General features: G+C 37.5%; 1 protein-coding gene across 1 annotated transcript in view; it reads right to left on the bottom strand.

The window, feature by feature from the left end:
* The window catches only part of LOC131588232 (cytochrome c oxidase assembly protein COX16 homolog, mitochondrial), a 48,877-nt gene that overhangs the window by 21,952 nt on the left and 3,086 nt on the right, over window positions 1-23,839 (bottom strand). Inside the window, exon 2 of the mRNA XM_058856937.1 lies at window positions 14,566-14,643. Coding sequence (XP_058712920.1) covers window positions 14,566-14,643 — 78 coding nt within the window. The remainder of the gene's footprint in view (window positions 1-14,565; window positions 14,644-23,839) is intronic.

Below are 23,839 nucleotides of genomic sequence, written 5' to 3'. Positions count from 1 at the left end.
TGTGCATGTATAATTACAGCATAACTTCACATTAAATTCTTACTGAAAGACTACTGAAATACTTGATGCAAGTATTTAGACAACCTTCAAGAGATGCTGTCTGCAAGGCTTTGAAACCAATCCTATAAATACAATTTTTAAAGGCTTTACTTCTTTTCTTTTTCTGGGGTGGTTTTTTTTTCCTTTTTAGCACTTGCAGCAAAAATGAATAAAACATTCTCTGTATTTTGCATTATACAGGTTTATCTCATATTACATCAACTGAAAGGGCAAGGGCAAGTGCAATATAGAAAAATCTCAGAAAAGGGTTAAGAATCCAGGTTTCAAATTAGAATTTTGTCCCATTTCACACCCACCATTCCTTCAGATTTACCCGTACTTAGACTTCAAAAGGTTCCCAAAGAAACAGACTTTAAAAAGATTCTTAACAGCTAAAAGTAACAGAGGTTAAGCACAGAAACACTCTTAGAAATCTTAGTAGGCAGCTACTTGAAGCTGTAAGTAACTAAAAATCTTTTCAAATGAGGCTGATGCTTCTCATTTTAAGGCTGACATTTCAATTTTTAAATTAGAAATTGGACAGCATTTCTAGGTGTTAAAAACAGTGCACCTTGGGGTGCAGACAAGAGGCATCATTACATAGCAAAGCAGAAATAACTGGTGCTTGCAGCCCCTGCCAAACCAGGGACTCCTGCAGTGCCCTGTGAAAAACACACACTCATCTCAGTAAAGCGGATTTTTTGTTTGTGACACGTGTATTTCTGGTACAGTTATAAACCTAAAAGTGCTGCTACTAAAAAAATTATCCAGCTAACAATTTTGTATTGATACTCATTGACCACGGTTCATTTTGGCTTGGAAACAAGTAATACGGGTAGAGAGCGACTGAGAAATCTGTGAATGTCACTAACTTTAGCTCCAGGATAAGGAAAGATCTTCCACAAGAGAACCCAAAGAATACCATCACTAGCCCTTTTGAAGTTTAGAGGCATGGAACACCTCTCCACATAGGGACAGGATAAAAGCACTAGGTTTCTTCATTCAGAAGAAGAGAAGGCTTTGGGGAAACCTGATTATGGCCCTTCAGTAAGGGGGGCTTACAAGAAAGACAAATTTTTTAGCTAAGTGTGTAGCAACAGGACAAGGGTTGATGGTTTTAAAATAAAAGAGGGTAGATTTAGACCAGGTATAAGAAAGAAGATTTTTATAATGAGCCTGGTGAGACACTGGCCCAGGTTGCCCAGAGAGGTGGTGAATGCCCCATTCCCAGGAACATTCAAGGTCAGGCTGGATGGGGGTCAGAGCAATCTGATCTAATTGAAGATCTCCCTGCTCCTTGCAGGACTGTTGGACTAAAAGACCTTTGAAAGTTTCTTCCAACCTAAATGATTATATGATTCTGTGAAACACAGGAATACAAAGCAGAATAGCAGTGTCGCTCCTGTTCAGCATTCAGAGAGGTCCACCAAGTTGACTCACATTCTCATTTTCAGGGTATCCCAACTGTCCACAAAACACACATGCCTGGATCTGTAACTCAAATAGCCCATCCTCACAAGCACTCTTTCTATGCTATAAACATTACCATTTATTTTTCCATGTACTGTTTGTGGCCATGGGCTTTAGAGCAAACCAGGACTTGAATATATTCTAAAATGATGGGTTCAGTTACTATACAAGGAAACTGCCAGGAGACAGCCGGATTATGAGGAGAGCATTGTGCTTTTAACAGCCTCCTCTCACATAAGTCAGTGCAGGACATTGTATCCTTGTGCCCTGGCATGTACTGACCAAATATTTGCATGCCAAAGTTTTACAGATCTTTCCCTCTAGCAAGCATTTCCAGAAAACAGTAGAAGATATTTCTATTCTAAAACTAGTCTGTTATTTTTACTAAAACATGAGTTTCTGTTCCTACCCTGTCCTCCACAAAATAATATCCCACTGGTAAAGATTTCATCTTTGGAACTGGAAGAAGACAGTGGCCTGAATTTAATGAATATGAATTAGGATTCAGATTTTTATTTTTCCATCTGCCCCTCCCAGCATAAATAGATGGGACATAATTTTCCTGCAGTATCCACAATACAGAGTCCACAAAATTACTGTTTATATGAAATTTTTCAATTTGTTCTCCCCACCCGTTTTTTAAACTTGAGGGTAAACCAGAATCACCAATTCTAGCCCTCCCACAGTGTATCTTCTTTGAAAACATTTATCATATGCCTAACTCCTCTAAATGGAAAATCAGCAATCTTGAGTGGATCAGTCAACTTTAATCTTCCTTGAGAAGACTCCCATAAATTGCTACAGAAGTCTGTGTCATAAATATTCTAAGTTGTGGTTTATGAGCAGAGTGAGAAGCTGCAGACAGGAGAGGATAAATCCCAGGACTCAGGAAATGCAGTGTAAACTACAGCCAAGCTGAGTGCTGTTCTACTTAAGAAATTAAAGGAACAAAGCTTGTAGAGGTTGTAAGGTACAACAAGGGTTGTACTTATGCCAAGCTCTTTGGCATACAGTCTTAGGTAACAGAGAAGGGCAAGGCAAAACACACCATTTTTGTGCAACTTCATTCACAACAATCCTTCAACTATATTACTTAAATATTTAATACACAAAAAACACTTACATAAGGCAACTCTCTTCCCTGTGCAGGTGAGGCACTGGAACAGGTTTGCCAGAGAAGCTGTGGATGCGCCATCCTTATAATTGCTTGAAGCCTGATTGGATGGAGCTTTGAGCAACCTGGTCTAGTGGAAGGTGCCTCTGCCCATAGCAGGGGACTGAAACTAGGTGATCTTCAAGGTCCCTTCTAACCCAAACAACTCCATGATGCTGTGATTCTATACTGCATAGGATACAATCCAAGGACATCGACTGGACAGGAATACTTACGAACAGTGGGGAAACAGCTGAGACTAGATGTAAGTCCTAGCTTTGTGTCCTTTGACTTTTTCCTATGATCTGCATAGAGTACAGACAGTTAAACAAAAAACCAACATTTCATCCAGCCTCTGACAGAAATCAATGCAGACATTTCCAAAGGAGCAATATAAATTGTTGTTACAGCAAGAGTTTCCAGAGTTACAGCACACAGTGCACCACTGATCTCTCAAAATCCAAACCTTGTACTTTCTTCCAGATTGATCAAAAAAAAAGGACCTACAATCACAAACTCTGGACCAGATTTTTTCATGTGATAATATCATGGGAAATGCAATTAAAGGCTAATATGATAGCGAAACTATCCCACACTTCAGCAAACGTTTAAATATATCTAGATTTCTCATATATAAGCTCAACAAAACTAACAAGGATTCTAGAATTTTCCGTTCTGAGAAGAAAGTACTCATCATTTAATTAATTTTGGTATGCTTTCACATCTAGTTTGATTTTCAGTTGCACATTTATTTATATGATTTATACCAAATTAGTGCTGTAAACCTTGGCTCTAAGTATGCTAGCATAAATTTAATTTCACAGTAAAATTCAGTACAAAAAAATGTTCCTTTCAGTATAAAGAAAGGTGTAAATTTGTGATGCCAGTATTTAGGAAAAAAAACCAAACCCACCATTTTTGCCTCTAAATAGAATATACTTAACAGCTAGAAACAATCCAAAATGCAACTTTGGATGCAACTCCAGCAGAGTCAATTTTTTTTGGTCATATTTTTTGAAGATTCCTTTTTAACAGTTACATACCTACTATGCAAGTTCAAGCTGGAAAACTAGCATAAATATAGTTTATGGGGCTTTTTTTTCCCTTATGGCTTCCTTAGTCATATCCTAACTTGGCACAGAATCAACCTCTTTGTGGTAGCTCTGAAAAACATGAAGGTCACTTAAGTTTCTGTTCAAAGCAACTAACTTCAAGAGAGAAACTGTGAATTGGCAGCTGAAGGCAGCATGGAAGCAGTCTGTGCTCATCTCTTCTGAATCTTTTCAGCGCTGTACTATCAGACAGAAGGGGATTGGAGAGGGTGTCCTCCTTAGTTCTGCACATCAGCAGGACTATCTGTGTCCAGGGGCTCACTGGCTGTTCAATTAGGTTCATCTGTAAGCTGTTCCTGGCAGCAGCTCACTTGAACCAAAGTGAAACCAAAGGCACCGTACAATATCCAAATCGCTATTTTTTGCTTGGTGTGTCAGTTCAAAAACACAAATGAATTAATTTAAAGGGAAAAGTCTATCTCATAGAAGACTAAATCTTCAATAAAAGCACTGAAGCTTCAGTAAAATAACACCAAAAAATGCCCAAAAATCCCAGCTCCCAAAAAACTCCAATCAACCTTCTCATGTAGAACAGAGATAGACTGATCCTTCAAACATAATATAAAAACATAATACAGTTAAAACAATGCTCAAGCACGCTAACAGATTAGGAATGCTTTCTCTAGTCAGACTTAAACATCTATAAATATATATGATTTTTTTTTTTTGTTCTCCGAGTGTGTAAGTTGATGCCTTAGCCCTGTCTTGAGCCATGTGACAATACGCTTGCTACCCCCATACAAACAACTCCAGTTCCTAGAAACCAACAGCAAGAAAACATACATGAACAGTTTTTTCTCACTGAAAATAATCACAAATATAAAATGAAACCAAAAAGTCTGCAGTTTTTAACCCTAAAAATTGTTTGAATTATGATTTTAAATATCATTTTGATTTACAGTATATATCTGTTTTTACAGAAATTTATTGAGTAATGAAACAAATTTTGACTTTTTAATGTCTTTTTGAACAGAAACAATTTTTAGAATCCAGTGTGAATGTATCAAAATTGTTTACAGTGCACTGAAAATACATTTCTAATAACTAAATTCTAATAACCGTCATCTTAAAATCTGCATGTGTTGAAGGAATTAACACTTCTCATTCTACAATTCCCATTGCATTTAAGGGAAACCACTTTCCACACTGACATCTAGTGAAGTTTTATAGTAAGAAGAAAAATCATATTCTAATATTTTCTACTTACAAAAAGCTTTTAATTTCCCAAATCACTTATATTTTAAATTACTAGAACTTGCAACACACTTGTATATCACACACTATTTTCTTTTGAAAGACATTTTGCCACTATTTTTAACAAATAACATGTTTAACTGTCAAAGGATCAGACATTCTGATGGGTGTATTAGAGAAAGTTACAACAGTAAAATCTGGTGTAATTAAGTTTAAAACATGAATAGCAAAGTGTTTTCCTTTTAAGGGCTTAACATCCAACATTAACAAAACAATTCTACTAAAATCAGCAGGAATTATGAACACTGATTTTAAAAATATTTTAATTAATACATTTTAGATATTAATAAAACAAGTCATCTCTCTTCTCTAAGCAGTACCCAAGATGCCAGTATTCCTGCAGCCTCTCTGTAATCAATGAAGAAAGGTTCTACTCGCACAGGGACAAAGTGCAACCTCAGCTATCTTCTACCCTCCTTGAGCTGTGCTCCAGAGAGGCAAGACACAACGCTCCACCAGCTACAACATTAATTTCAGAACTTACTACGGTTCTAAAGGCAAAGTTTCATTTTTATGCCTCATCAAGAAAAAGGCAGTTAAGCACTGCCTGACATAACATTCAGGAGGTTCAGCGCTGACTCTGAGGAAATGCATCATCTCTTGAATGACAAGCAAACCAATAAATGCTTTCTGAAGTGACTGATATTTGAAACGCTACAGATAATGCATTCCCCCCCTCTCGTTAGTTGGTTTTACTCCAGATACGAGTTTGGGCTCTGCTTGTTTAGACTGCCATGTAGCTTTAGTTTGCAACAGCACCATTTGGCTTCAAATGAGGCTTCAAGCCTCAAAGCACAAAGAAGAAAAAAGGGAAGGTCCATTTGGATAGAAATTGCACTTAAAATGGAAACATGCCTGGGCAAAAGTTTTCAACATTTTCTTTGTAAAAATGGTAGCGATCTAGAAGTCCAGAAGATCTTAGGGACTGGGATCTGCTGACATCATGGCTATTGGCTTCTCAAAATGAGTCTGAAAAGCTAGAAGTTTTCTGGTGCTTGAGGGAGATGTTGGGGAAAACTGCTGGGTATTTCATTATGTTTTGGCTAAAAGCTGCCTGAAGCAAAGTTACACACTTGTAATCAACTGCAAGACAAAAATACCAGTAATTAATTTTGACAATGTGACAGGATTTAAATAAAACAAACAGAATTCTTGATAGTATATAAAACTTAAATATCTGAAAGCTATCAACATTTTATGTATTGAAATTAGTTCCAGTTGCAATGGCATCAGAATGAGTTTCTCCAGTTAACAGCCTCCTCTTCATCTGAATCTAATCTTGACAACAGAACCACCATCAAGTAAAAAATGGAAAAATTGCTTCTGTTTAAAACAAAGAACTCTTAATACTTGCACTGTATATTGTATTCATCACAGAAAGGCTCAATAATGTGAGGTAATATCTTAACTCCAAGTCATCCTAGAATGCTGTAAGCTGTCTGTGGTGACAATAAGCACTAGGTCCAGGCATATTCAATCGCTGGAAACCATTCAAAAGTGTATATACACACAGTGTCAGCCTCAGAATGTGACAACAAAAATCTTACTGAATCCCAGAGTTAACCCTGTTTTTGTCTTTTATAGAAAAAGGTGGTTTACATGCTAAACTGAAAGGATATCTGAAAAAAGAAAACATACATCTCTGTCTGGTATCATAGCAAATTCAGTAGAGACAGCTCCTCACAGACAGTGTAGAGAAGTCATCTGAGCTCAAGTAAAATGGATTAGCTTTTGCTGAAATCAGTGCAAAAACATCAACCAAACACTAGCAGCTGAACCTCGAAATCTTCAAGAAAATAATGGATAGAGAGCTCATTTCCATATAATCCTTCTGGACATCTGGAACCACCACAATACTGGGTACGAAGAGCTCTTGCTACCCTTTCATTTTTGTGCCACATGGCACAACTGAAATTACTACATTGGACAGTTCTGAACCATGGTCAAAAAATGGAACAAGTTCCAAATTCTGCCTGCAAATAGAAACAAAGTCACTGTAAAGGTACCTGTTCAGTCATCAACATGGAGCCAATCCGCCTAACTAAACACACAATTCCAAACCTCTCCCACTAAGCAGACCATGCCTGAAAGCAAAGTATGATTTAATTTAGTAAAATATGCTTCATGAGAGAAAGGTAACTGACTGAGAAAGACTTTTTTCTTCTCACCTATAAGCAATCCCAAATGTATGCCTCTCACATTCTCTATAGCACCAAACAACATTTCAGTGTACTATTTTCTTAATTTTTGGAGGACCTAGAGGCAAGCTCAGTAATGCATTTAGTCTTCGAAAATCAACTAAATCTACTTATACAAGGAAATTAGCCAGTTTATCATTAGGCTTAAGACCTAGGACAACCTGAACTGCTTAAGGAAAAGAAAAAGAGGAAAACAATAATCACCAACATCAATTCCTTGCCATGCTGCGCTTGTGTAATTAGCTTACTGAAACCAATTAAACACAAGAAGATGCAGTTATAAATAAATAAATGCTAAAATGCTAGATGAGAAGACTTGATTATTCTGCCAAGTTCAGTGACAGATGCTAAAATAATTCCACATTCCTTGGCTGATGGGTTTAGAAAGGATACCTTTCCCATCCAAAATATTCCACCAGACACCAACTGAAGATATTCTGATTTTGCTCACACTCAAATCAAGCAGTCTGTTTTTAAGACAGACTCCTGTGGAATCAGATTCTCCAGAATACAGGAATGCCTCAGGCACAAAAAACAGATTAAATAAGACTTCCTCTACCTTCAAGCCATCTGCTAGTTTGCCAGTGAAGTTCCAGCAAAAGAGTATCTAGGGCGAGCTTCATCTCACCTAATTTTATTCATCTATATTTTTGACTGGAAGCATAAAATCTCTACTTAGGCTTTTCCTCCAGTCAGCTGTAGATGGGCATTCCCTGAGAAAGCAAGTCCCACTTAAAGATAAATATCCAAAACCATAAAATGTCTGCACCTTGAAGTTAGATAGAGATTTATCTCACCTGTTATTCACTAGTCAAATAAAATATAACCATATTCTTAACTAAGGAAGGTAATTGTCTCACTGCAATGGGGTAATAATAAAAAATCAAGATCAATCTCTCTATTTTTCAATCCATCAAAGAGGACAATTTCTCAAGCACCTATTTTAAAATTGAATGAAACCTATGTTGGGGTGTTTCCTATCAAACCTCCTTTATGGACTACCCAGATAGCTATCTCAAACTAGGCATTTCACTTAAGACAATGGAAAAATCAGCAAAATTAAACCCTGACTTAGTGCACAGCTTCACAAACATACATTTAGATTTAGCAGAGCAAATACTGACATTTCACTTTCCTATCTTTAATGATACAAAGAACCCATTTAGAGTCTTTTGAGTATTAAAAGTGGTAATTTAAATTGACCTTAACATTAGTAGGGGGTGTTTGCACCCCAGGAAGCCTAGAGGATATGTCTTAATCCATCTAAATCCATTTGGAATAAAATAAAGCAGAAAGCCTGCAGAACACACAAGGTAATTGAGTGCATGGGACAATCTGGGCTGGCAGCGGTAGCATTAAGTCCATTAATTGTCATTAGAACACCGTGGACTTGCCAGTCCAGTCCAATCACAATGACTTGGCCTATCCACATTACTCCTTGAAATGGTGAAATCCATCAAGTTTTGGTCAGACTGAGGATCTTGGGGAACACCAAGGTGTAATAGGATTTCAAACACAGATGCTTATTCACTAAGAACTGTAATAAGTATATCTTCCAGTTTTCAGTCAACAGAAAAGTTTGTGGAAGAAAATTAAAACTACACCTTTTCATCTTGCTACCTATTTCAGTTAAATTCCTAGTATCTTTGATAGCCTTTCAAATAGAGCAGGTACTGTTTTTTAACACAGAGGCTAGTCCTCAAAGAAGATAAACAAGTCAGCCTGGAGTAAGCCAGCTTCATCTAGTAGCTCGCCGTATGTGTAGCGATGGGGACAATCTGCTGCCATTCCACAAATCTAAGTAAAAAAAAAATCATACTATTTGTGGAATTTTAAACACTCTAGACATATTCAGAGGTTTAAGTGATTTTGTTTTAAAATTTTCATTTCATATCAACCATATTATTTAAAGGAAAAAAACAATGTGACATATAGAAACATAACCTTTTTCATAAACCGTACTAACATTACACTAACCATTGAAATTACATTTCATTCTGTAATGCTTTTTTTTCTGAAGCAAACAAACTAAACAAACAAAATTTCTGCTGGGGCACAGAAATCCTGTCCAGATGGACTTTACAGGCAGGTAAAATTGAAGCAATAATCAACAGACAATTTCTGCTGCACTACTCCAGGACATGCTCATGTATGCAACTCCCATGGACACACCTGAGGCAGTTTATGTAAGGACAGCAATATGAATGTGCCAGCCAGCAACAAGGCACGGTCTTGTTCCGTCACTTGCAGAGGTATTCCCTTTTGGGGTGGATGCTGAATCTCATTTAAACACTGTGCTGCTGCAGTTGCAACCATCTTGACTCAATAGCGTGAAACTCTTTGCAGCACGTGTGTGAACAGAGAAATGTTTTGACAGCAACACAAAAGAATACTAATGGACAGATACCACCTCTTAACTATATACTTCTGACAACGAGAAAATGATGGGCTGACTTCCTACACCTTCCTGAGGCAAATGTCAGATGTGTTCTTGCTTGACATAAAGGTCGCATGGAAGTTCTCTGCCACAGTTCTCTGCTCCTTTTTCTTCCTAGCTATTTCACCCTGATCCAGAACACTTGAATTAATGGATCTCACCTGAGGAAATTTTTTAATACTCATATGAATTTAAATACTTCCTTTTATTTGAATTAATTAACTTTCCTATTTCCTATGTAAAGTAGAGCAGCATTAATTACCTATATTCTACAGACTAAGAAAGTTAGATAGACAGAGAGGAGCTCTGTGGTGCGGGAGGTAACTGGAGAGAGACTTTGAACAAGATGGATATAAAATTTCCAGTGAGATCAGTGGGTGTTATTTAAATAACATGCTGCTGTGGGTCTCCTGACACCCACTCATGAGATTAAAGACACAATATTGAAGAACACCACTTGGGACCAACCAGCAATATTCTAAACCTGAGTATAACCAACCAGACAACACACTTACTCTGCTATCAAAGCCCCACTATGAGAATTGCTGTAAACCAGAAAAGTCAGAGTGCCATAAGTGATCATGTTAACTTCCTTTTCTCTTTCACTTTTCAAAGGACAGCAAGGTTTCCAGAATAATCTTCTAATTGGTTAAAAAAAGTAGGTAAGAAATTTTAAAGGCAATCTTCAGTCTGCATAAATCAGGCTTTACACTCCCAGTATGCTTCCCACCACTACCACTCTTAATACTCTTTCTGGGTTTACCAGTTTATTGATCATAGAGAATGATGAAACAAAAGTCAGGAACTTTCATTTTCATCTGTATTTTAACTCCTGGAACAGTCATACATATTTAAATGCAAAACAACTGATCTGAGGGTAAAACTCCTGGAGGAGAAATTGAAATTCTGTCATTTTGACTTTTTACTGCTTCTACTTTCTACGTCATTAAGACAGAAAACATTGGTATTATTTCTTAGCATTCTACTTTGGGGGTGCACTCACTTTGCAAAGGACAAAGTGAACAGGATCTTCACAGTTTGTAAAGAGGTAAGTATGTAACTCTATTGTACATATCCCACAGCAGGAAATATTTGCAGACTTCAAAGGCTAATTGATGTTTTGTTTCCAAACAAAACAGCGAAGAGAATCCAGCTTTCTTGGAAGCGCTTCTGCTGCACATTACCCTGAAGGAACTCATTCAGTCCTATCCCACTCCAAAAGTCTGAGAACCTGCCTTGCAGCAATACTTAAAAGAGCTTAAAAACTCTCTCACTCTAAAAGCTTTGCTGATGGGGTGAAAGCATAAGCTTTTCCAGGTAGTTAATATATCATTTCCCTTCAATTCTCTACAGTAGCTATTAGCCAGCAATACAGACCACACCCCATGTTCCAAGACTTATATCCAAAACTAAATCTGAATCAGCAAGTCTCTACAACACCTGGAATGGGTGCACAGTACATAAAACTAATTGATTGTCATGCAGTTGAAAAAACATTTTCTGTATATTTAATAGAAACTTTTGTTCATTAAAAATATATAAAATAAATAAACCTCTCCAATTACATACACAAGAGGAAAGACAAAGAAAGGGCCTAGCCTTCCATTTATGAATAAAGGCATCTGGAACAATGCCTATATGAACCTACTAATCTCCTCTCTGTTAATTCCACATGGTTTTCCCATAAGCATACCTGGTTTTCTGTACCAATTTTGATTTGCATAAATTCTTCCCAGAAAGTGAACAATTACTTAACCTAATGATTTCTCCATTAATGGATATTTTGGCAACAATAGATAATGGAGAAATCCTTGATTAGTTTCAGGAGAACTCTGACTATCGTAAACAGGCATTACACCAGTAAGAGCCTCATCAAGCTTCCTTTAAATGCAGACATTCATTGTGCTGAGGGAATATGACTGATCTAGGTATCCTGAGAAGATAAAAGTATAGCCAAAATGGTCTTTTGCTTTTGCAAGAGATGGGCATATCTAAGGTCCTGATATTCAAAGATGAACTAAATGGATGAATTATCTGCTCTTTAGATACTAACAGTTCCTCTTCAGCTGCAGTTCTAGACTCTGTCTCTGTATCCTATGCATTGGCTGAGCTGCAGTCCAAGATCCCAACACACAGCCCAAAAGAACAAGAGGACACAATTCCTTCTGCAGCCCCTTCTCAGCCCCACACCACCTATAGCTCTAGGCTCTGCCTCTGTCCCAAGCCTAATGCTAGCCTCAGCCCAAGGCATCACAACCTAACCATACTCCCTCAAAGGTCCAAACCACCATTTTCTCTTGAATTTTAATACCTTTATCAGGAATGTTCTTCAAAAGTCAGTTTGACATTTACAACATAGTAATTATTACTAATGAAGCTTTTTCACTAAGCCACAAGAATCCAAAGCTAGCCCCTCAGTCACTGAAGCACAGACTACATAGCAGCAGTTCTACTGTAGTGCTGCCTTTGAATATCACTGTTGACTAAGAAGTTGATTACTAATGTGGTTTCCCTCTAAACACAGTGTGAAATTAAGAATGAAAAAGGAAAAGAACAGGTACTTTTGAAGGCAAAGGATCATAGTTTGGTGTCTGAAATGTATTAGAGATTTACCACAAAAGGTTTAACTTTTGTCTTTTTAGCAGTTGAATTAGCAAGAAAACAAATTCAGGAATCATGCTTACAAAAGGTGACATACTGGAATTTGCAGATCCTTAAAATATAATAAAAAAAGACAGGCACTTGGGTGTTATGAATCTTAGCCTGCTTTAGGATTTGTGCAACCTCAATTTTTTCAGCAGTAAAATGTAAATAAGAATTCTGCCTTTTCTGACACTACAACTATGAACCTTAGTTCACTTAAATTCTGTGAGTCTTTTGAGCTCCCTATATTGAAAAGGTTATTTAATTAAATATTTTTATTATTCTGAAGGAGCAGCTGTAGCAAAAAAAAAATCTTATTTCTTTTATTGCTTATTGTATTTTGCATGTAACTGTCCAACCCCCCCAGTAAGAGCACTAGTCTATCTGTTCCTGTTCTGATAAGGATTTACAATAGTCCAGTTGTGTTATAAGAGAAAAGCATCAGGATTTTAACAGCAGTTTTAAATTACTCATATTAATGTTCTTTTCCCGAGTTCCATATGTATTTTAAACTAGATTTCTTTATCCATTAAAACACATTCTAGTCTCCTTTGCTGCCTCACTTAGTGAATTAGAATGGATTTCAACTCTATTTTTATGGACATAGAAACAGAAATGAACGGAACACATTGCTTTGATTTGTCCATCTACAAACAAGCCCAAAGTTGGTGTTGCTAGCTAGCTCTGAGCCAAGACTGCAATGTTCTTTACTTCAATGTCCTCTACTTCTGAATAAAACTGCAAGGAAAAGAAAAAGAAAACACAAAAGAGATGCTGCAGACTTAAGCAATACCGGTTAGTACATAACTCAGAAGTCCTCTTTTAGCTTTTTGGAGTTTAAAAACTTCAAGGTGAAGTAGCTTCCACTCAGAGTTTTCATGTACTACTGAGTAATTCAGTAATTCTTCCCTTGATTATAAATGCTGGGACAACAAGTCTCGTAGATCTGAATTAGTACAACTATTAACAGTGTTTTTCCCTGGGCTGCTGTCACTGTGCAGATCATGGGGGTCAAAAGCAATACACTGAGTATGAATCTGACCCAAAAACTAGCAGAAACACACCAGGCAAATTCTTGCCCCACTATGATCCCCATCTGGTTGGAGAAAAGCTTGAAAGGCTCCAGCTGCTCCTAAAAGGCTAAAAATGATAGAAAAAAGCTGTCCAGAAGACAGCACTAGAGAAAAGACTTGTAAGATTACTCTTCCTGGTCTACAGGTTCTGCCATATACAGTTCTGAGCAGAAGTGGGTCACATGGTGCATGGAAGGCCATAGCCAGGTATGCAACACAGAGAACAGTGAAGAATTATTAAAGCAATTTAAATGGTCCACACATGGCTAACAGAAAACATAGATGTCTCCAAATTCTAAACAGCTCAGGATCTCAACGATTTCACCACAGTAGAAAGCCACAGCATCCTGCACACATCATCCTGCAGCAAAGAGTCCTGCACATTTTTCTTTTTTCTATAAAGTGGCGTAGAGTCTTTAAAACAGGTTTGTGCAACCTGCAAGTCAGCAGCTCTGAGACCAGACAGTCTCTCTGCATTGCAATGGCAGACCTGCATATTACCAAATCAGGGAAAGCAAGCCAGTATTACTTTCTGCTGAACTGACATGCTCCTTTCAGATCATTTCACACACAATTTGGAACTAGTGTTACACTAGGAGGTGTAAGCAGCACTAGTAAACATTTCTCTAAGACATAAGGTTTCAGGTTCATTTAAAAAAAGGCTTTATATTCTGACACAATGGGTAGAGACTAGCTCCTGTTTCCTTCACAAGGCTTAAAGAACAGGACGTAGCACAATGACAAAGGTACCTGCTTGTCACAGTCAATGCAAAGCCAAGCCCTGGAAACCATCTAACATTATATGCTCACTGACAAGTATTGTTTGAAAACTGAACCTTTAAAAGTATCAGTTTTCTTAGTCTGAATTGGATACAGTACCCTTGTAATAACCTCCTTCTAGATGTGCTGCACTTCCTCCTCAGGATTCAGGATTGCCACTTATAATCAGCCAAAGGAACAAAATGTTTCTATTATTTATGTTGATTTTTTCACGGATGGTAAAGGATTCATCATCATGTCAGCCACTTTATTGTTACCTACTCTGCCTACTGCCTATGAGACTCAGCTGTAGCTCAGGGCCAAGCAGTGAAAGGCAAATTCCCTATACCAAGTTTGCTTATCCTATCAATTCTATAGAAAGCAGCACGTAGGCGCAAGGAAAAGCAAAGAAAACCATTTAAATTACCTTGCCATGTAGTTTGTGAACATCATATCTTATCTGGGTAAATTCACGGAGTCCAAAGGATCCTCCAATGAGATACAGCTGAAAACAGAACGAAAACAGATGTGTTAGGACTATTACAGAAATGAAAGCTTTGCACAACTACAAAAATATTGTGCATACTGACCCAACTCATTTACCAAGGGACTCTACTATTTTTCCAACAGAAACACCAAGAGCTGAAGAAAATGCTACTTTAGAAAATTAGTACAGGTGCCTTCTTCCACTCTCTGAGCCTGGATTTCATACATTTCCTCCTTCACACAAAGACAGCTGCTACATGACTCAGACTTTCCAGGGACTTCCTCTCCTCTTACCCCTTCTTTTCCCTCCCCATGTGGTTTCCTGACATAATGGCAGCAAAGGAACCTTTACCTCACTGCCACAGGTTCAAACTCTATGGGGAAGTAACAATGCCACACTGACTTACTCTGATGTCTGTGGGTAACAGATCTAATTAAGCTTCTGAAACAACCATGACTGTAGCTACAGTTCAATAACATATTATCACCCAGGCTAAGAAATCATATCCAACACACCTATCCTTTTATTATTCCTTAGTTATCCTGTAATTTCCTCCACACCTGTGAAGCTTAAGAATAATAAAGGGAGAAATGGGGTAGGTAAAGGTAGACAAAGGTAGCTGCTCTCTGTTAACGTAGATGCATAGGAGACCAAAAGTCTTCACATCTAGACACACAAATCTAAGGAGGGTGGAAGCATGAGGAACCTCTAAGGACCTGAGTGGAGGCAGAAAAAAAATCTAAACAAAACCCACCACCACCCCCCTCTTCATCATGCAACTTCGCTGTTTCAGCCCTTCATTACAGGCTGCTGCTGCACTGCTGTTTTCTACACACTGGTTTCTACACACTGCTGGCTGATTTCTTACTACATATTAGGTTTGCAGCAATGGCCTGTGTCCAAGAATTGTTATAATTATGCTGTGCAGGTAGTCAAAGTGCATGTTCTTTCCAGAAAGTAGTTCACTGTGGCCACAAAGAATTAGAAAGTAGAAACAAAAACCTGCCTTCTACACTTATTCATTCTTCAAGTTGCAGGACTGCATTATTTCCCACCAAGCAGGTAAAATTACTCACAAGCACATGAACACTCTCTCCACATACACACTTAGATGCTGGTAAGGTACAGACTGGTACCCCAGAACTGAGGTACTCTGTCCAAAGAAAAGGAAACCCTTCACCAATAGCCAGATGTTAAAGGCTCCAGAGCCTCTTTCTGGCCCTTTCAATAAGCCTTAAAATTTAGTTGATAATAAAAACAAATAGACACAAATTTTGCAATATGAACACCCAGTTGCTAGGCCACAGACCACAAGTTTCAGAAAGCCAATCAGAAAATCATCATATGGTACCAAGTCCAGCAACTAGAAATATGAATGATCAAAAACTGGATGGCATCACACTTGCATTTTAACTGTTTCAAGGGATTAATGATGATCTTGCAGATACTGAATCATCAAAATACTCACTAGAAAAAAAAATAAAGTCTTCTTCATGTCAGTATTTTGGTAAGAAAAAGTACCAGCAGAAAATGAGTTGTTCAAAAAGGTTAAAAAGAACTTGAACATTATTCAAGATTTATTCAATCAAAAGATTTTTCAGATGAAGATATGGTAGCACATAATGCTGAAAATCTCAAGGATCAGACTGTAATTGAATTTTAACATGGTTGATGCCTCAGCATAAATTTTCATTAGCTGCTCTTTAATTCCTAACAAGTATTATGTTAATTTACATCCACTGTGTTAATAAACTTTAAGTCCTAGTAAACACAAATCTGAAATGCTATAGACAAGTACATGGCTGTTACAAACCAGAGCTTATTGCCTTTTTTTCATATTAGTATGTTGTCAAAGAATGTCTATGGCAAGGAAAAAGCAACTGCACTAGAAATGGTTCAGTTATTAAACCAGGCAGAAAGCAGCAATTACTTGTGACATCGATTAAAAATTAATTTGCCCAACAATGAACTTGCATGGAGCATATCCTGTTATGAGATGCAATATGAACAACTGGAAGACTTTGGCTTACAAAGCCATGCTGCAAGCTGAAAAAGAAATAATACATTCTTTAGCTTTAAGACTCTGTAATGTACACTGCAACTATGAAAAATCAAGTTGAAGGTTGTTGCATGAAGTAAGTCACGTGCTACTTACTTTGTCTCATCACATCCTATCACTCGTTTGACAGCAACCATCCACGACACAGTGCATTTTATATTTGCAGCTGTACACAGTAAAGAAGTTGATACACACACCTCTCGTTTCCTCTTTTGGAATTCAGGTTTTGGCCTGACATTGCAGTTTTACTCACAACACCTTGGTACTATTAAGAGGAAAAAACCCACTTGTTTTGTGATGTACTTTTGTTCTTCATACAGCAGAAGCAGCATAACAAGCCTGGCAAGCTGGCACACTTAGCTTATCAGGCATTACCAGTACAGTTGCCTTTACATTTCCAATACTGCGATGGCTGATTTATCTTATCATGAAACATCAGTTAAGCTCCATCAGAGACAAAGCACGTTGATGCTGTAAGAAAGTACAAATGCTGCTGAAATATTACACAGTGTAATGCTGGAAGGTTAGGACTAAGATTAAATAGTTTTGCAAAGTATACGATACACACAAAGAATATAAATAATGTGTTTACAAGTCCACTTGACCAATGTTCCAAAGAACCAAAGATGAGGTCTGACTTCACTGCACAACCAGACCAGAATCAGTCATATTCAGCACTTATTTAATCAACCATGTCAATATAGTCAGCTGACAGCCCTGAGCATAAATCACACTCATCTACACAAGCCAGAGCAGCAACAGACAGCTATTCAGTCAATTACCCTTTTGAAAACTGTGTTCAAAAGCCAATAAAAGAAGGTATAAATGAATTTATGCAACTGTAATACTATTAAAGGTAGCAAAGGACTCAGCATCTGACAATGCATGGAGCAGAAATACTAGTCTTGGCTTAACTGTTTCTTTTCTTTTCTGTTGCATTGTGAGGGAAGATGCTCTCACTACCTTTATTTCAATTATCTGTACTTACAGACAAAGTGAACCAGCAAAAATCACCAGTCAAAATAACTGGAAGTAGGATAAGACTCAAAATTTCCAGCACCATACTGGCTTGTTAACTTTGCATATTCTGTATGTCTTACATACTTTTCTGGTTCCCCAAGCTGTAAAACAGAGATAATCTCTACATTCTTTGCAAAACACTCTTCAGTTAAAAAAGCACTACAACGGAACAATTTGCCCAATGTAGCCCAAAAGCAACAATGAAGTCTAACTTCCATCCACCAGTCCAGGCATAAAAAGACAGTAGAAGCTATTCAGGATGCCATATAAATATAAGTTAGGTTGGCAACATTCTAATGAAGTCAGGATCAAGTTCACTCTCCTGTTAACTGAAGGGGGGAAAGTAATGTCACATATAATAAAAATTAAAATATATTTTTGTCATTACAATTTTAGAATCATACAGACATTTAATGTATATGATAAAATATTAAGGCATTGGCATCTGAAGGATACTCAAGCTGCAAAGTTCATATATACCTGCATTCTTTTATTGTGAGGGAACTATTCATTTTATTTGCTTCATAATGCAGAGAATTATGTAGTGAATATCATCAGTCTTGTTACTTGAATGCTCTCAGCAGAGTGATGAAATGATAGTAACTTCTCATTTTTTCTTTAATGCCTGAAGTTTAATTTAGGGAGGCAAAGATCATTAACCACACTAGTTAGCCAGCACTTAACACCAAAACAAACAGCTTAACAGCACTGCTAGTACAACCCCCATTTAAGATCCTGCACTGGATTATTCCTTTATGTTTCAATGAGTACACAAAAAAAACCCTACAATGTTGTAATGCAATTATGCATGCATGGAAGACTTGCATGTTCCAAAACAAAATGAAAGATAGGATGTGACATAAGAGTACCATCTGTCACATACACTCAGCAACCTCAATAAACATTTTATGTAAAAAAATGACATAAAATTCTCTTTAATAACATTCTTTTAAAAATTCTATTTGTTCACGTCTTCATTGGGAAGCATGTTATGCAATCAGTTATAGATGGCATCAGACTGATCCCTTGAACAGCATGTTAGGATGGGAAATATTTGTATTTTTCACCAACTACAGTGGGTGGTCACTGAGGGCTCATAACAGCAGAACTTAGAACAGATACCTTTTTTAGTTCCTTGCACAATCTAATGCAACCAGCTTCACTTCATTGGGTTAACAAAATAATAAGAAACTGCTTCTCTGGCAGCACCAGCAATTTGCCATGTTATAGGCATCCCTGTTGTTAGAGAAAGCCATTCCTCCTACAGTACCAGTTGTGAAAGAGATTATTACAGTCATAAATCCCTAAATTAACCAAATCACAATGTTTAGTGCTGGCAACACAGATCATATAGTGGTAAAAAATGTTATGATATATATACAAAGAAGGAACATGGTAATTTTCTAACCTCTCCTTCAGGACTGCTGCTACAGAACTCTCCAGCTATTCATCAGGAGCTTCAAAACTACAGCAGTAGTGAATTATTTTAGTTTAGTTTGCAGTGATCACAGCAAAGAGAGTTTTAGGGGTTACTTTTTAAAGAACTGTCAGATGTGCAGTACAAGACTGGTGAAAGATGTCAATTTGGCCGTCCAGAAGACTGAAGTCTCTTTTTTTTTTTCCCTAAATAAAGTAGCAGGGCAAATTGCCAGTCCCAGAAAAGACCAGGCAAGTCATCTTAACCTGAAGCGCCCCCCTCTGCCAGCTCTAACTCTCAAAGGTTTATTTCCTACAGCCATTCCTGCACTTGGCTCTAACGCTGAAACTGCAGAGAAGAGAGAAAAACAGTGCGAAGTCTTCTCAGAAACTTACTAAATCCTCTCCTCACCCTCAACGGAAGCAAAAGAGGATCTACCTTTACTTCTTGTCTACAAAAAAAAAGAAATGGAAATAACTTTTAGTTCACACCAGAGGTCTCCTTTGGAGGAAAACAGAAACCAAACCCACATGCATCCATCAGGAGTTGTTTCATTCAAAGGCACATCAAGTAAGTGAATGCTCTGATTTAATGCAAATGTTGGAATCACACATTGTAGAAAGGGTAAACTGCATTACACTCAAAAATTGAGGAAATACAGCAGTAGATGACCACATGGATACCATGCTGGCATTCAGGAACAGCAGCTGGTACAAACTGGAGCCAATTGCTACTGACTGATAAAACAGTAGTTTACACAGCATGTAGAACATGTGCAGAATATTAAAATTGGCCCAAGGTATCAGGTTAATTGGCTCAGTAAGAGAATGTTCAAAGCAATGATTTTAAAGATCGCAAACATGAATGGCTACAGGCCAGAGGAAAAAAAAAATCCCTGCCCAGATCCTTGCAATCTTACTATTCAATGTCTTATGAGAAGACAAAACTTTTGTTTGTTAAAATGTCCAATTTATAATAGGTTTTAAACCAAAGAAAATGCATGTAATAGAAACCAATCTAAGAATAATGCAGAAGAGATAGAAACCCATATGTTATTCAATGTGAGCATGAGCAAGAAAGGACATTTTCAGCCACAGCATTGTCATTTTGCATTACACACATTGCTTGGGCTGGTCAGACAGCAAAGGAATTTCACTCTGCAACTGCAACTGCTTGAAATCCAAGTCTTCCCTGGTGACCAAGCTGCAGTTTCTAAACACCACCTTCATTTTCTCCATAAGCTTCTAAAATACAAAATATCAATTCTTTATTAAAATGATCATTTCCACATCTCACAGGTTCAAATCTAGCCAAGGTAAACTACAATGAGAAAGTGTTTACATCTTGTGGCAAGCTGGTATTCTTGTGTGTGTTAGGCCCTGCTAAAAGCTGCAATAAACTGAAACCTGCATGGAAGAACATAAAAAAACACCACAAGAAGTGTTATTTCCCTATTTCTAATCCCAGACAAGGAATGAAGATTAAACATTCTGTAGAATAAACACAAATCTTACACTTTTACCATCACAAGCCCTTGAAGAAGTGGGAGACCTAGGGCAGGACTAAACACACAGTGAAAACAGGCAAGTCTGGACTTCTCTTTCTGCTCTGAGGCTCAAGAGAGAACATCAGACTCCCCCAAATGCCAGATTAGTCCATCCTAACAGCATTAAACAACGCAAATGCACCCTTTATGTTCTGAAATGAAACAGAGGGAAAATCTGAAGTACTAAGGAGTGCCTATTTGTTAGTCACACGTATCTGAAAAATTGCTCTCAAAGACTGAAAATGAAAAAAATTAAAGCACTGATTCAAAAGGAGAACTCAGAACTTTCAAGACCTAACAGTCAGCTGAAAGATGGAAGTCAGCTAATTCAGACTGCATAAACTGGACCCCACAGAAGCTCATTCAGCCTGAAGACTCTGGCTTCCACACGAGCAGCAACAGTTCCAGGGCTGGTTTTATCTGGAACAGCTCCACACTGTGGATTCAAACACACACAGATGAACAGGAGATGCAAAGCAGAAGCACAGCAGAAGTCAAAAGACAGATATCTCATCATAGGCCTAGAGACCCAACATGTATAATACAAGTCACTGAAGCATAAAAACAACACTCTACTATTCACTGATTGAGAGCAACAACTTTTAAATTCCAAAAACAGTTTTGTATTTATTGCTCCTCTAGGCTGCAAATGTAGTATTTGTGACTTTTACAGGCAATCACAATTTATCTACAAATACTAGAAGTCAGAATTATCTTCTCATAGATGAATGTTAACTTCTATTCATCTCTCAAAAATGCATTAACATTTAAATCAACTGTTCTGCATATGTCAAATTTTATTGTAAAGTTACATGAAGTGATAGATATTAATAAAAGTCCTGCAATTCAGTATTATGAAATGTTCAAGGCAATAATGTGAAAGATGTTAGCAATAATACTGACATATCAAAAAGAGAAAAATGCTGATTGCAGTAATTCTTCTTTAAACAGTATCAGAAGATAATGTAATAACAGTTTCTACTCATAGACACTGATAGCAACTATAAGATCTCAGAATTGTGATTACACCCAAGAAAAATTGTCCATACTTCCAGTGTTCATATCATCCTTTTACAGGCAGATCCTGCAGAATCTGTGGGAAAAAGTGTGCCTTGTATTTAGCATACCCCAGGACTCCAAATTGAGTAGTTTTTAATTAAATGAACTAGAAATGTTGAATTTAAAGAAATCTATAAAAATTTAACCCATTAACCCTGTAAACTTCCACTTTAAGTAACTCACGGGACAACAAAGTATCATTTCATATATCTGTAAAACATTTCTGGGCATCAGTCCTTGCTCCCAGATGACCCTGACTTCACACCAGTGAACAAAACTAATCCGTGGACGTGTAATTTCAGGTCCTGATGTCTGGAAAAGTTGTTTCGGTTTTGTTTGTCAAAACAACCGGCTCATTAGTGAGAGCCTAAGATGTCACTGACCTTCTCTAATGGTGCCTAGACACACTGACCACATTGCTGCAGCATTGTTAGGGACTTGTTCCCAGCTGACCTTTCTTCTAGTCCTGTACCCGACGTGCATTCTTGGCATCCCTTGACAAACTGTTTATTGAAGTAAACTTGCACTATTCAAGACAGCAGTGTAGATGGCATTGTAGTACAGTCTGTGCTAATAATCACTAGTGGAAATAGATTTTAGAAACATATTTATTCCTAGTAAAATCTTTCACTGCTCCAAGCTACCTGTACATTCTCCTTTGGCAATACTATGTATGCCATGTAAAACACCAAAGACAAGATCCAGAAGGAGAACCAAAATACTTGTAAAAACAGTCATTACAGGATGAGGGAAAAAACCCCACATAACCCCAAAAAAATGAAAGGAAGTCAAAATCTACAGCAATAGGTATGGAGAATGTTGCAACATACTGTGAATCTGAAAATCTGCATTACTATACACACAGTGTGATATACTTATTTTAGGTGTGCAATAAAAATCATCAAATGAACCACAGACTGTATTTTCTTTCTGCTAAAATGTCATTTCAGATAATCAGAACATATTTTTTTCCTTGTAACATACTGACAGAACTGGAACTCCACCTATGCATTCATTTTGCAGCTTACAGAGTTTGAAAAATCCTTGCGTAGAATCAGACGGAGACACAACCACAAAAGTAAACCTTGGGAATTGCTGACAGCATATGAAACAACATGGGGGCTTTTAATATGTGTCTTACATTTGTTACTACTTGGCAATTTTGAAATCCGAACTTGCTTCCTTAATGATATAGATCCATCATTTAGAACTGTTGGTGTAAAAGAACTTCCAGCAGACTTCAAATATTCCAAGTGTACCAGAGAGGTGACCTTACATGTTTGGTGTCCCATAAGGAAGGTCTGATGCTGGATGCACCATCTGCAAGATCAAGGAGCCTTGCTCTCTCAGGATCTTTTAGAAGCATCACTGCAGCAATATGACATTGACAGACACATCCCTTTTGGTCAGCTAGAGTTGGTTGTGGAATATAAAGCAGTAGAAACTGAAGCTCTCCTTTTATAATAGAGCCACAAACGCTGGAGACTTGTAAGTTAAGCTTCATGTGATAAGGAAAGAGATCCCGTTCTCAAAACGGCAAACAGAGATACCAACAGAGGTGACAAAGATGTTTAAGCTACCACAGAGGTGGCACAGCCCTCTACTGCAAAAGCAAATTTTAGATCCACCTGTAAGGTTGCTGGAGTTCATCCCAACACCTACACAGATGTTACCACCTTCAGAAATGCTTTGGGACTACTCACTTGATCACATTCAAGCTGTTGAGATATTCCATACCAGGTTACATCACTCTCTTCTGCAGGCACAGAGATACTGTATCTGCAAAGTTTGCAAAGTTACAGAAAAATTCCAAAAAAAGTCTCCCGCAGGTTTAAGTCCTACCCCCTACAGTTTCATTGGTGCTCACAAAGAAACACCTCCAGCTACTGAGAAAGTATGACTGAAAACTGTGATTTACACATCTCACTTTGAAAGTTGTTGTCAGGATGAGGTTTGAAGATCAATCAAGAAAACTCCTTCTCCACTGAAATATTCTAAGACCAAATGAACAAATAAAAAAAACTATCAGGATAATCTACACTAAAAAGTAAGAAATATTTTAAAGATATATTTTAGGGGGGGGTGCAATGAGACACCCATCTTTCTTTGAATT

The sequence above is a fragment of the Poecile atricapillus genome, chromosome 1, assembly GCF_030490865.1.
Source record: "Poecile atricapillus isolate bPoeAtr1 chromosome 1, bPoeAtr1.hap1, whole genome shotgun sequence".
NCBI lineage: Eukaryota > Metazoa > Chordata > Aves > Passeriformes > Paridae > Poecile > Poecile atricapillus.
This window is presented reverse-complemented; position numbering and strand designations above follow the sequence as displayed.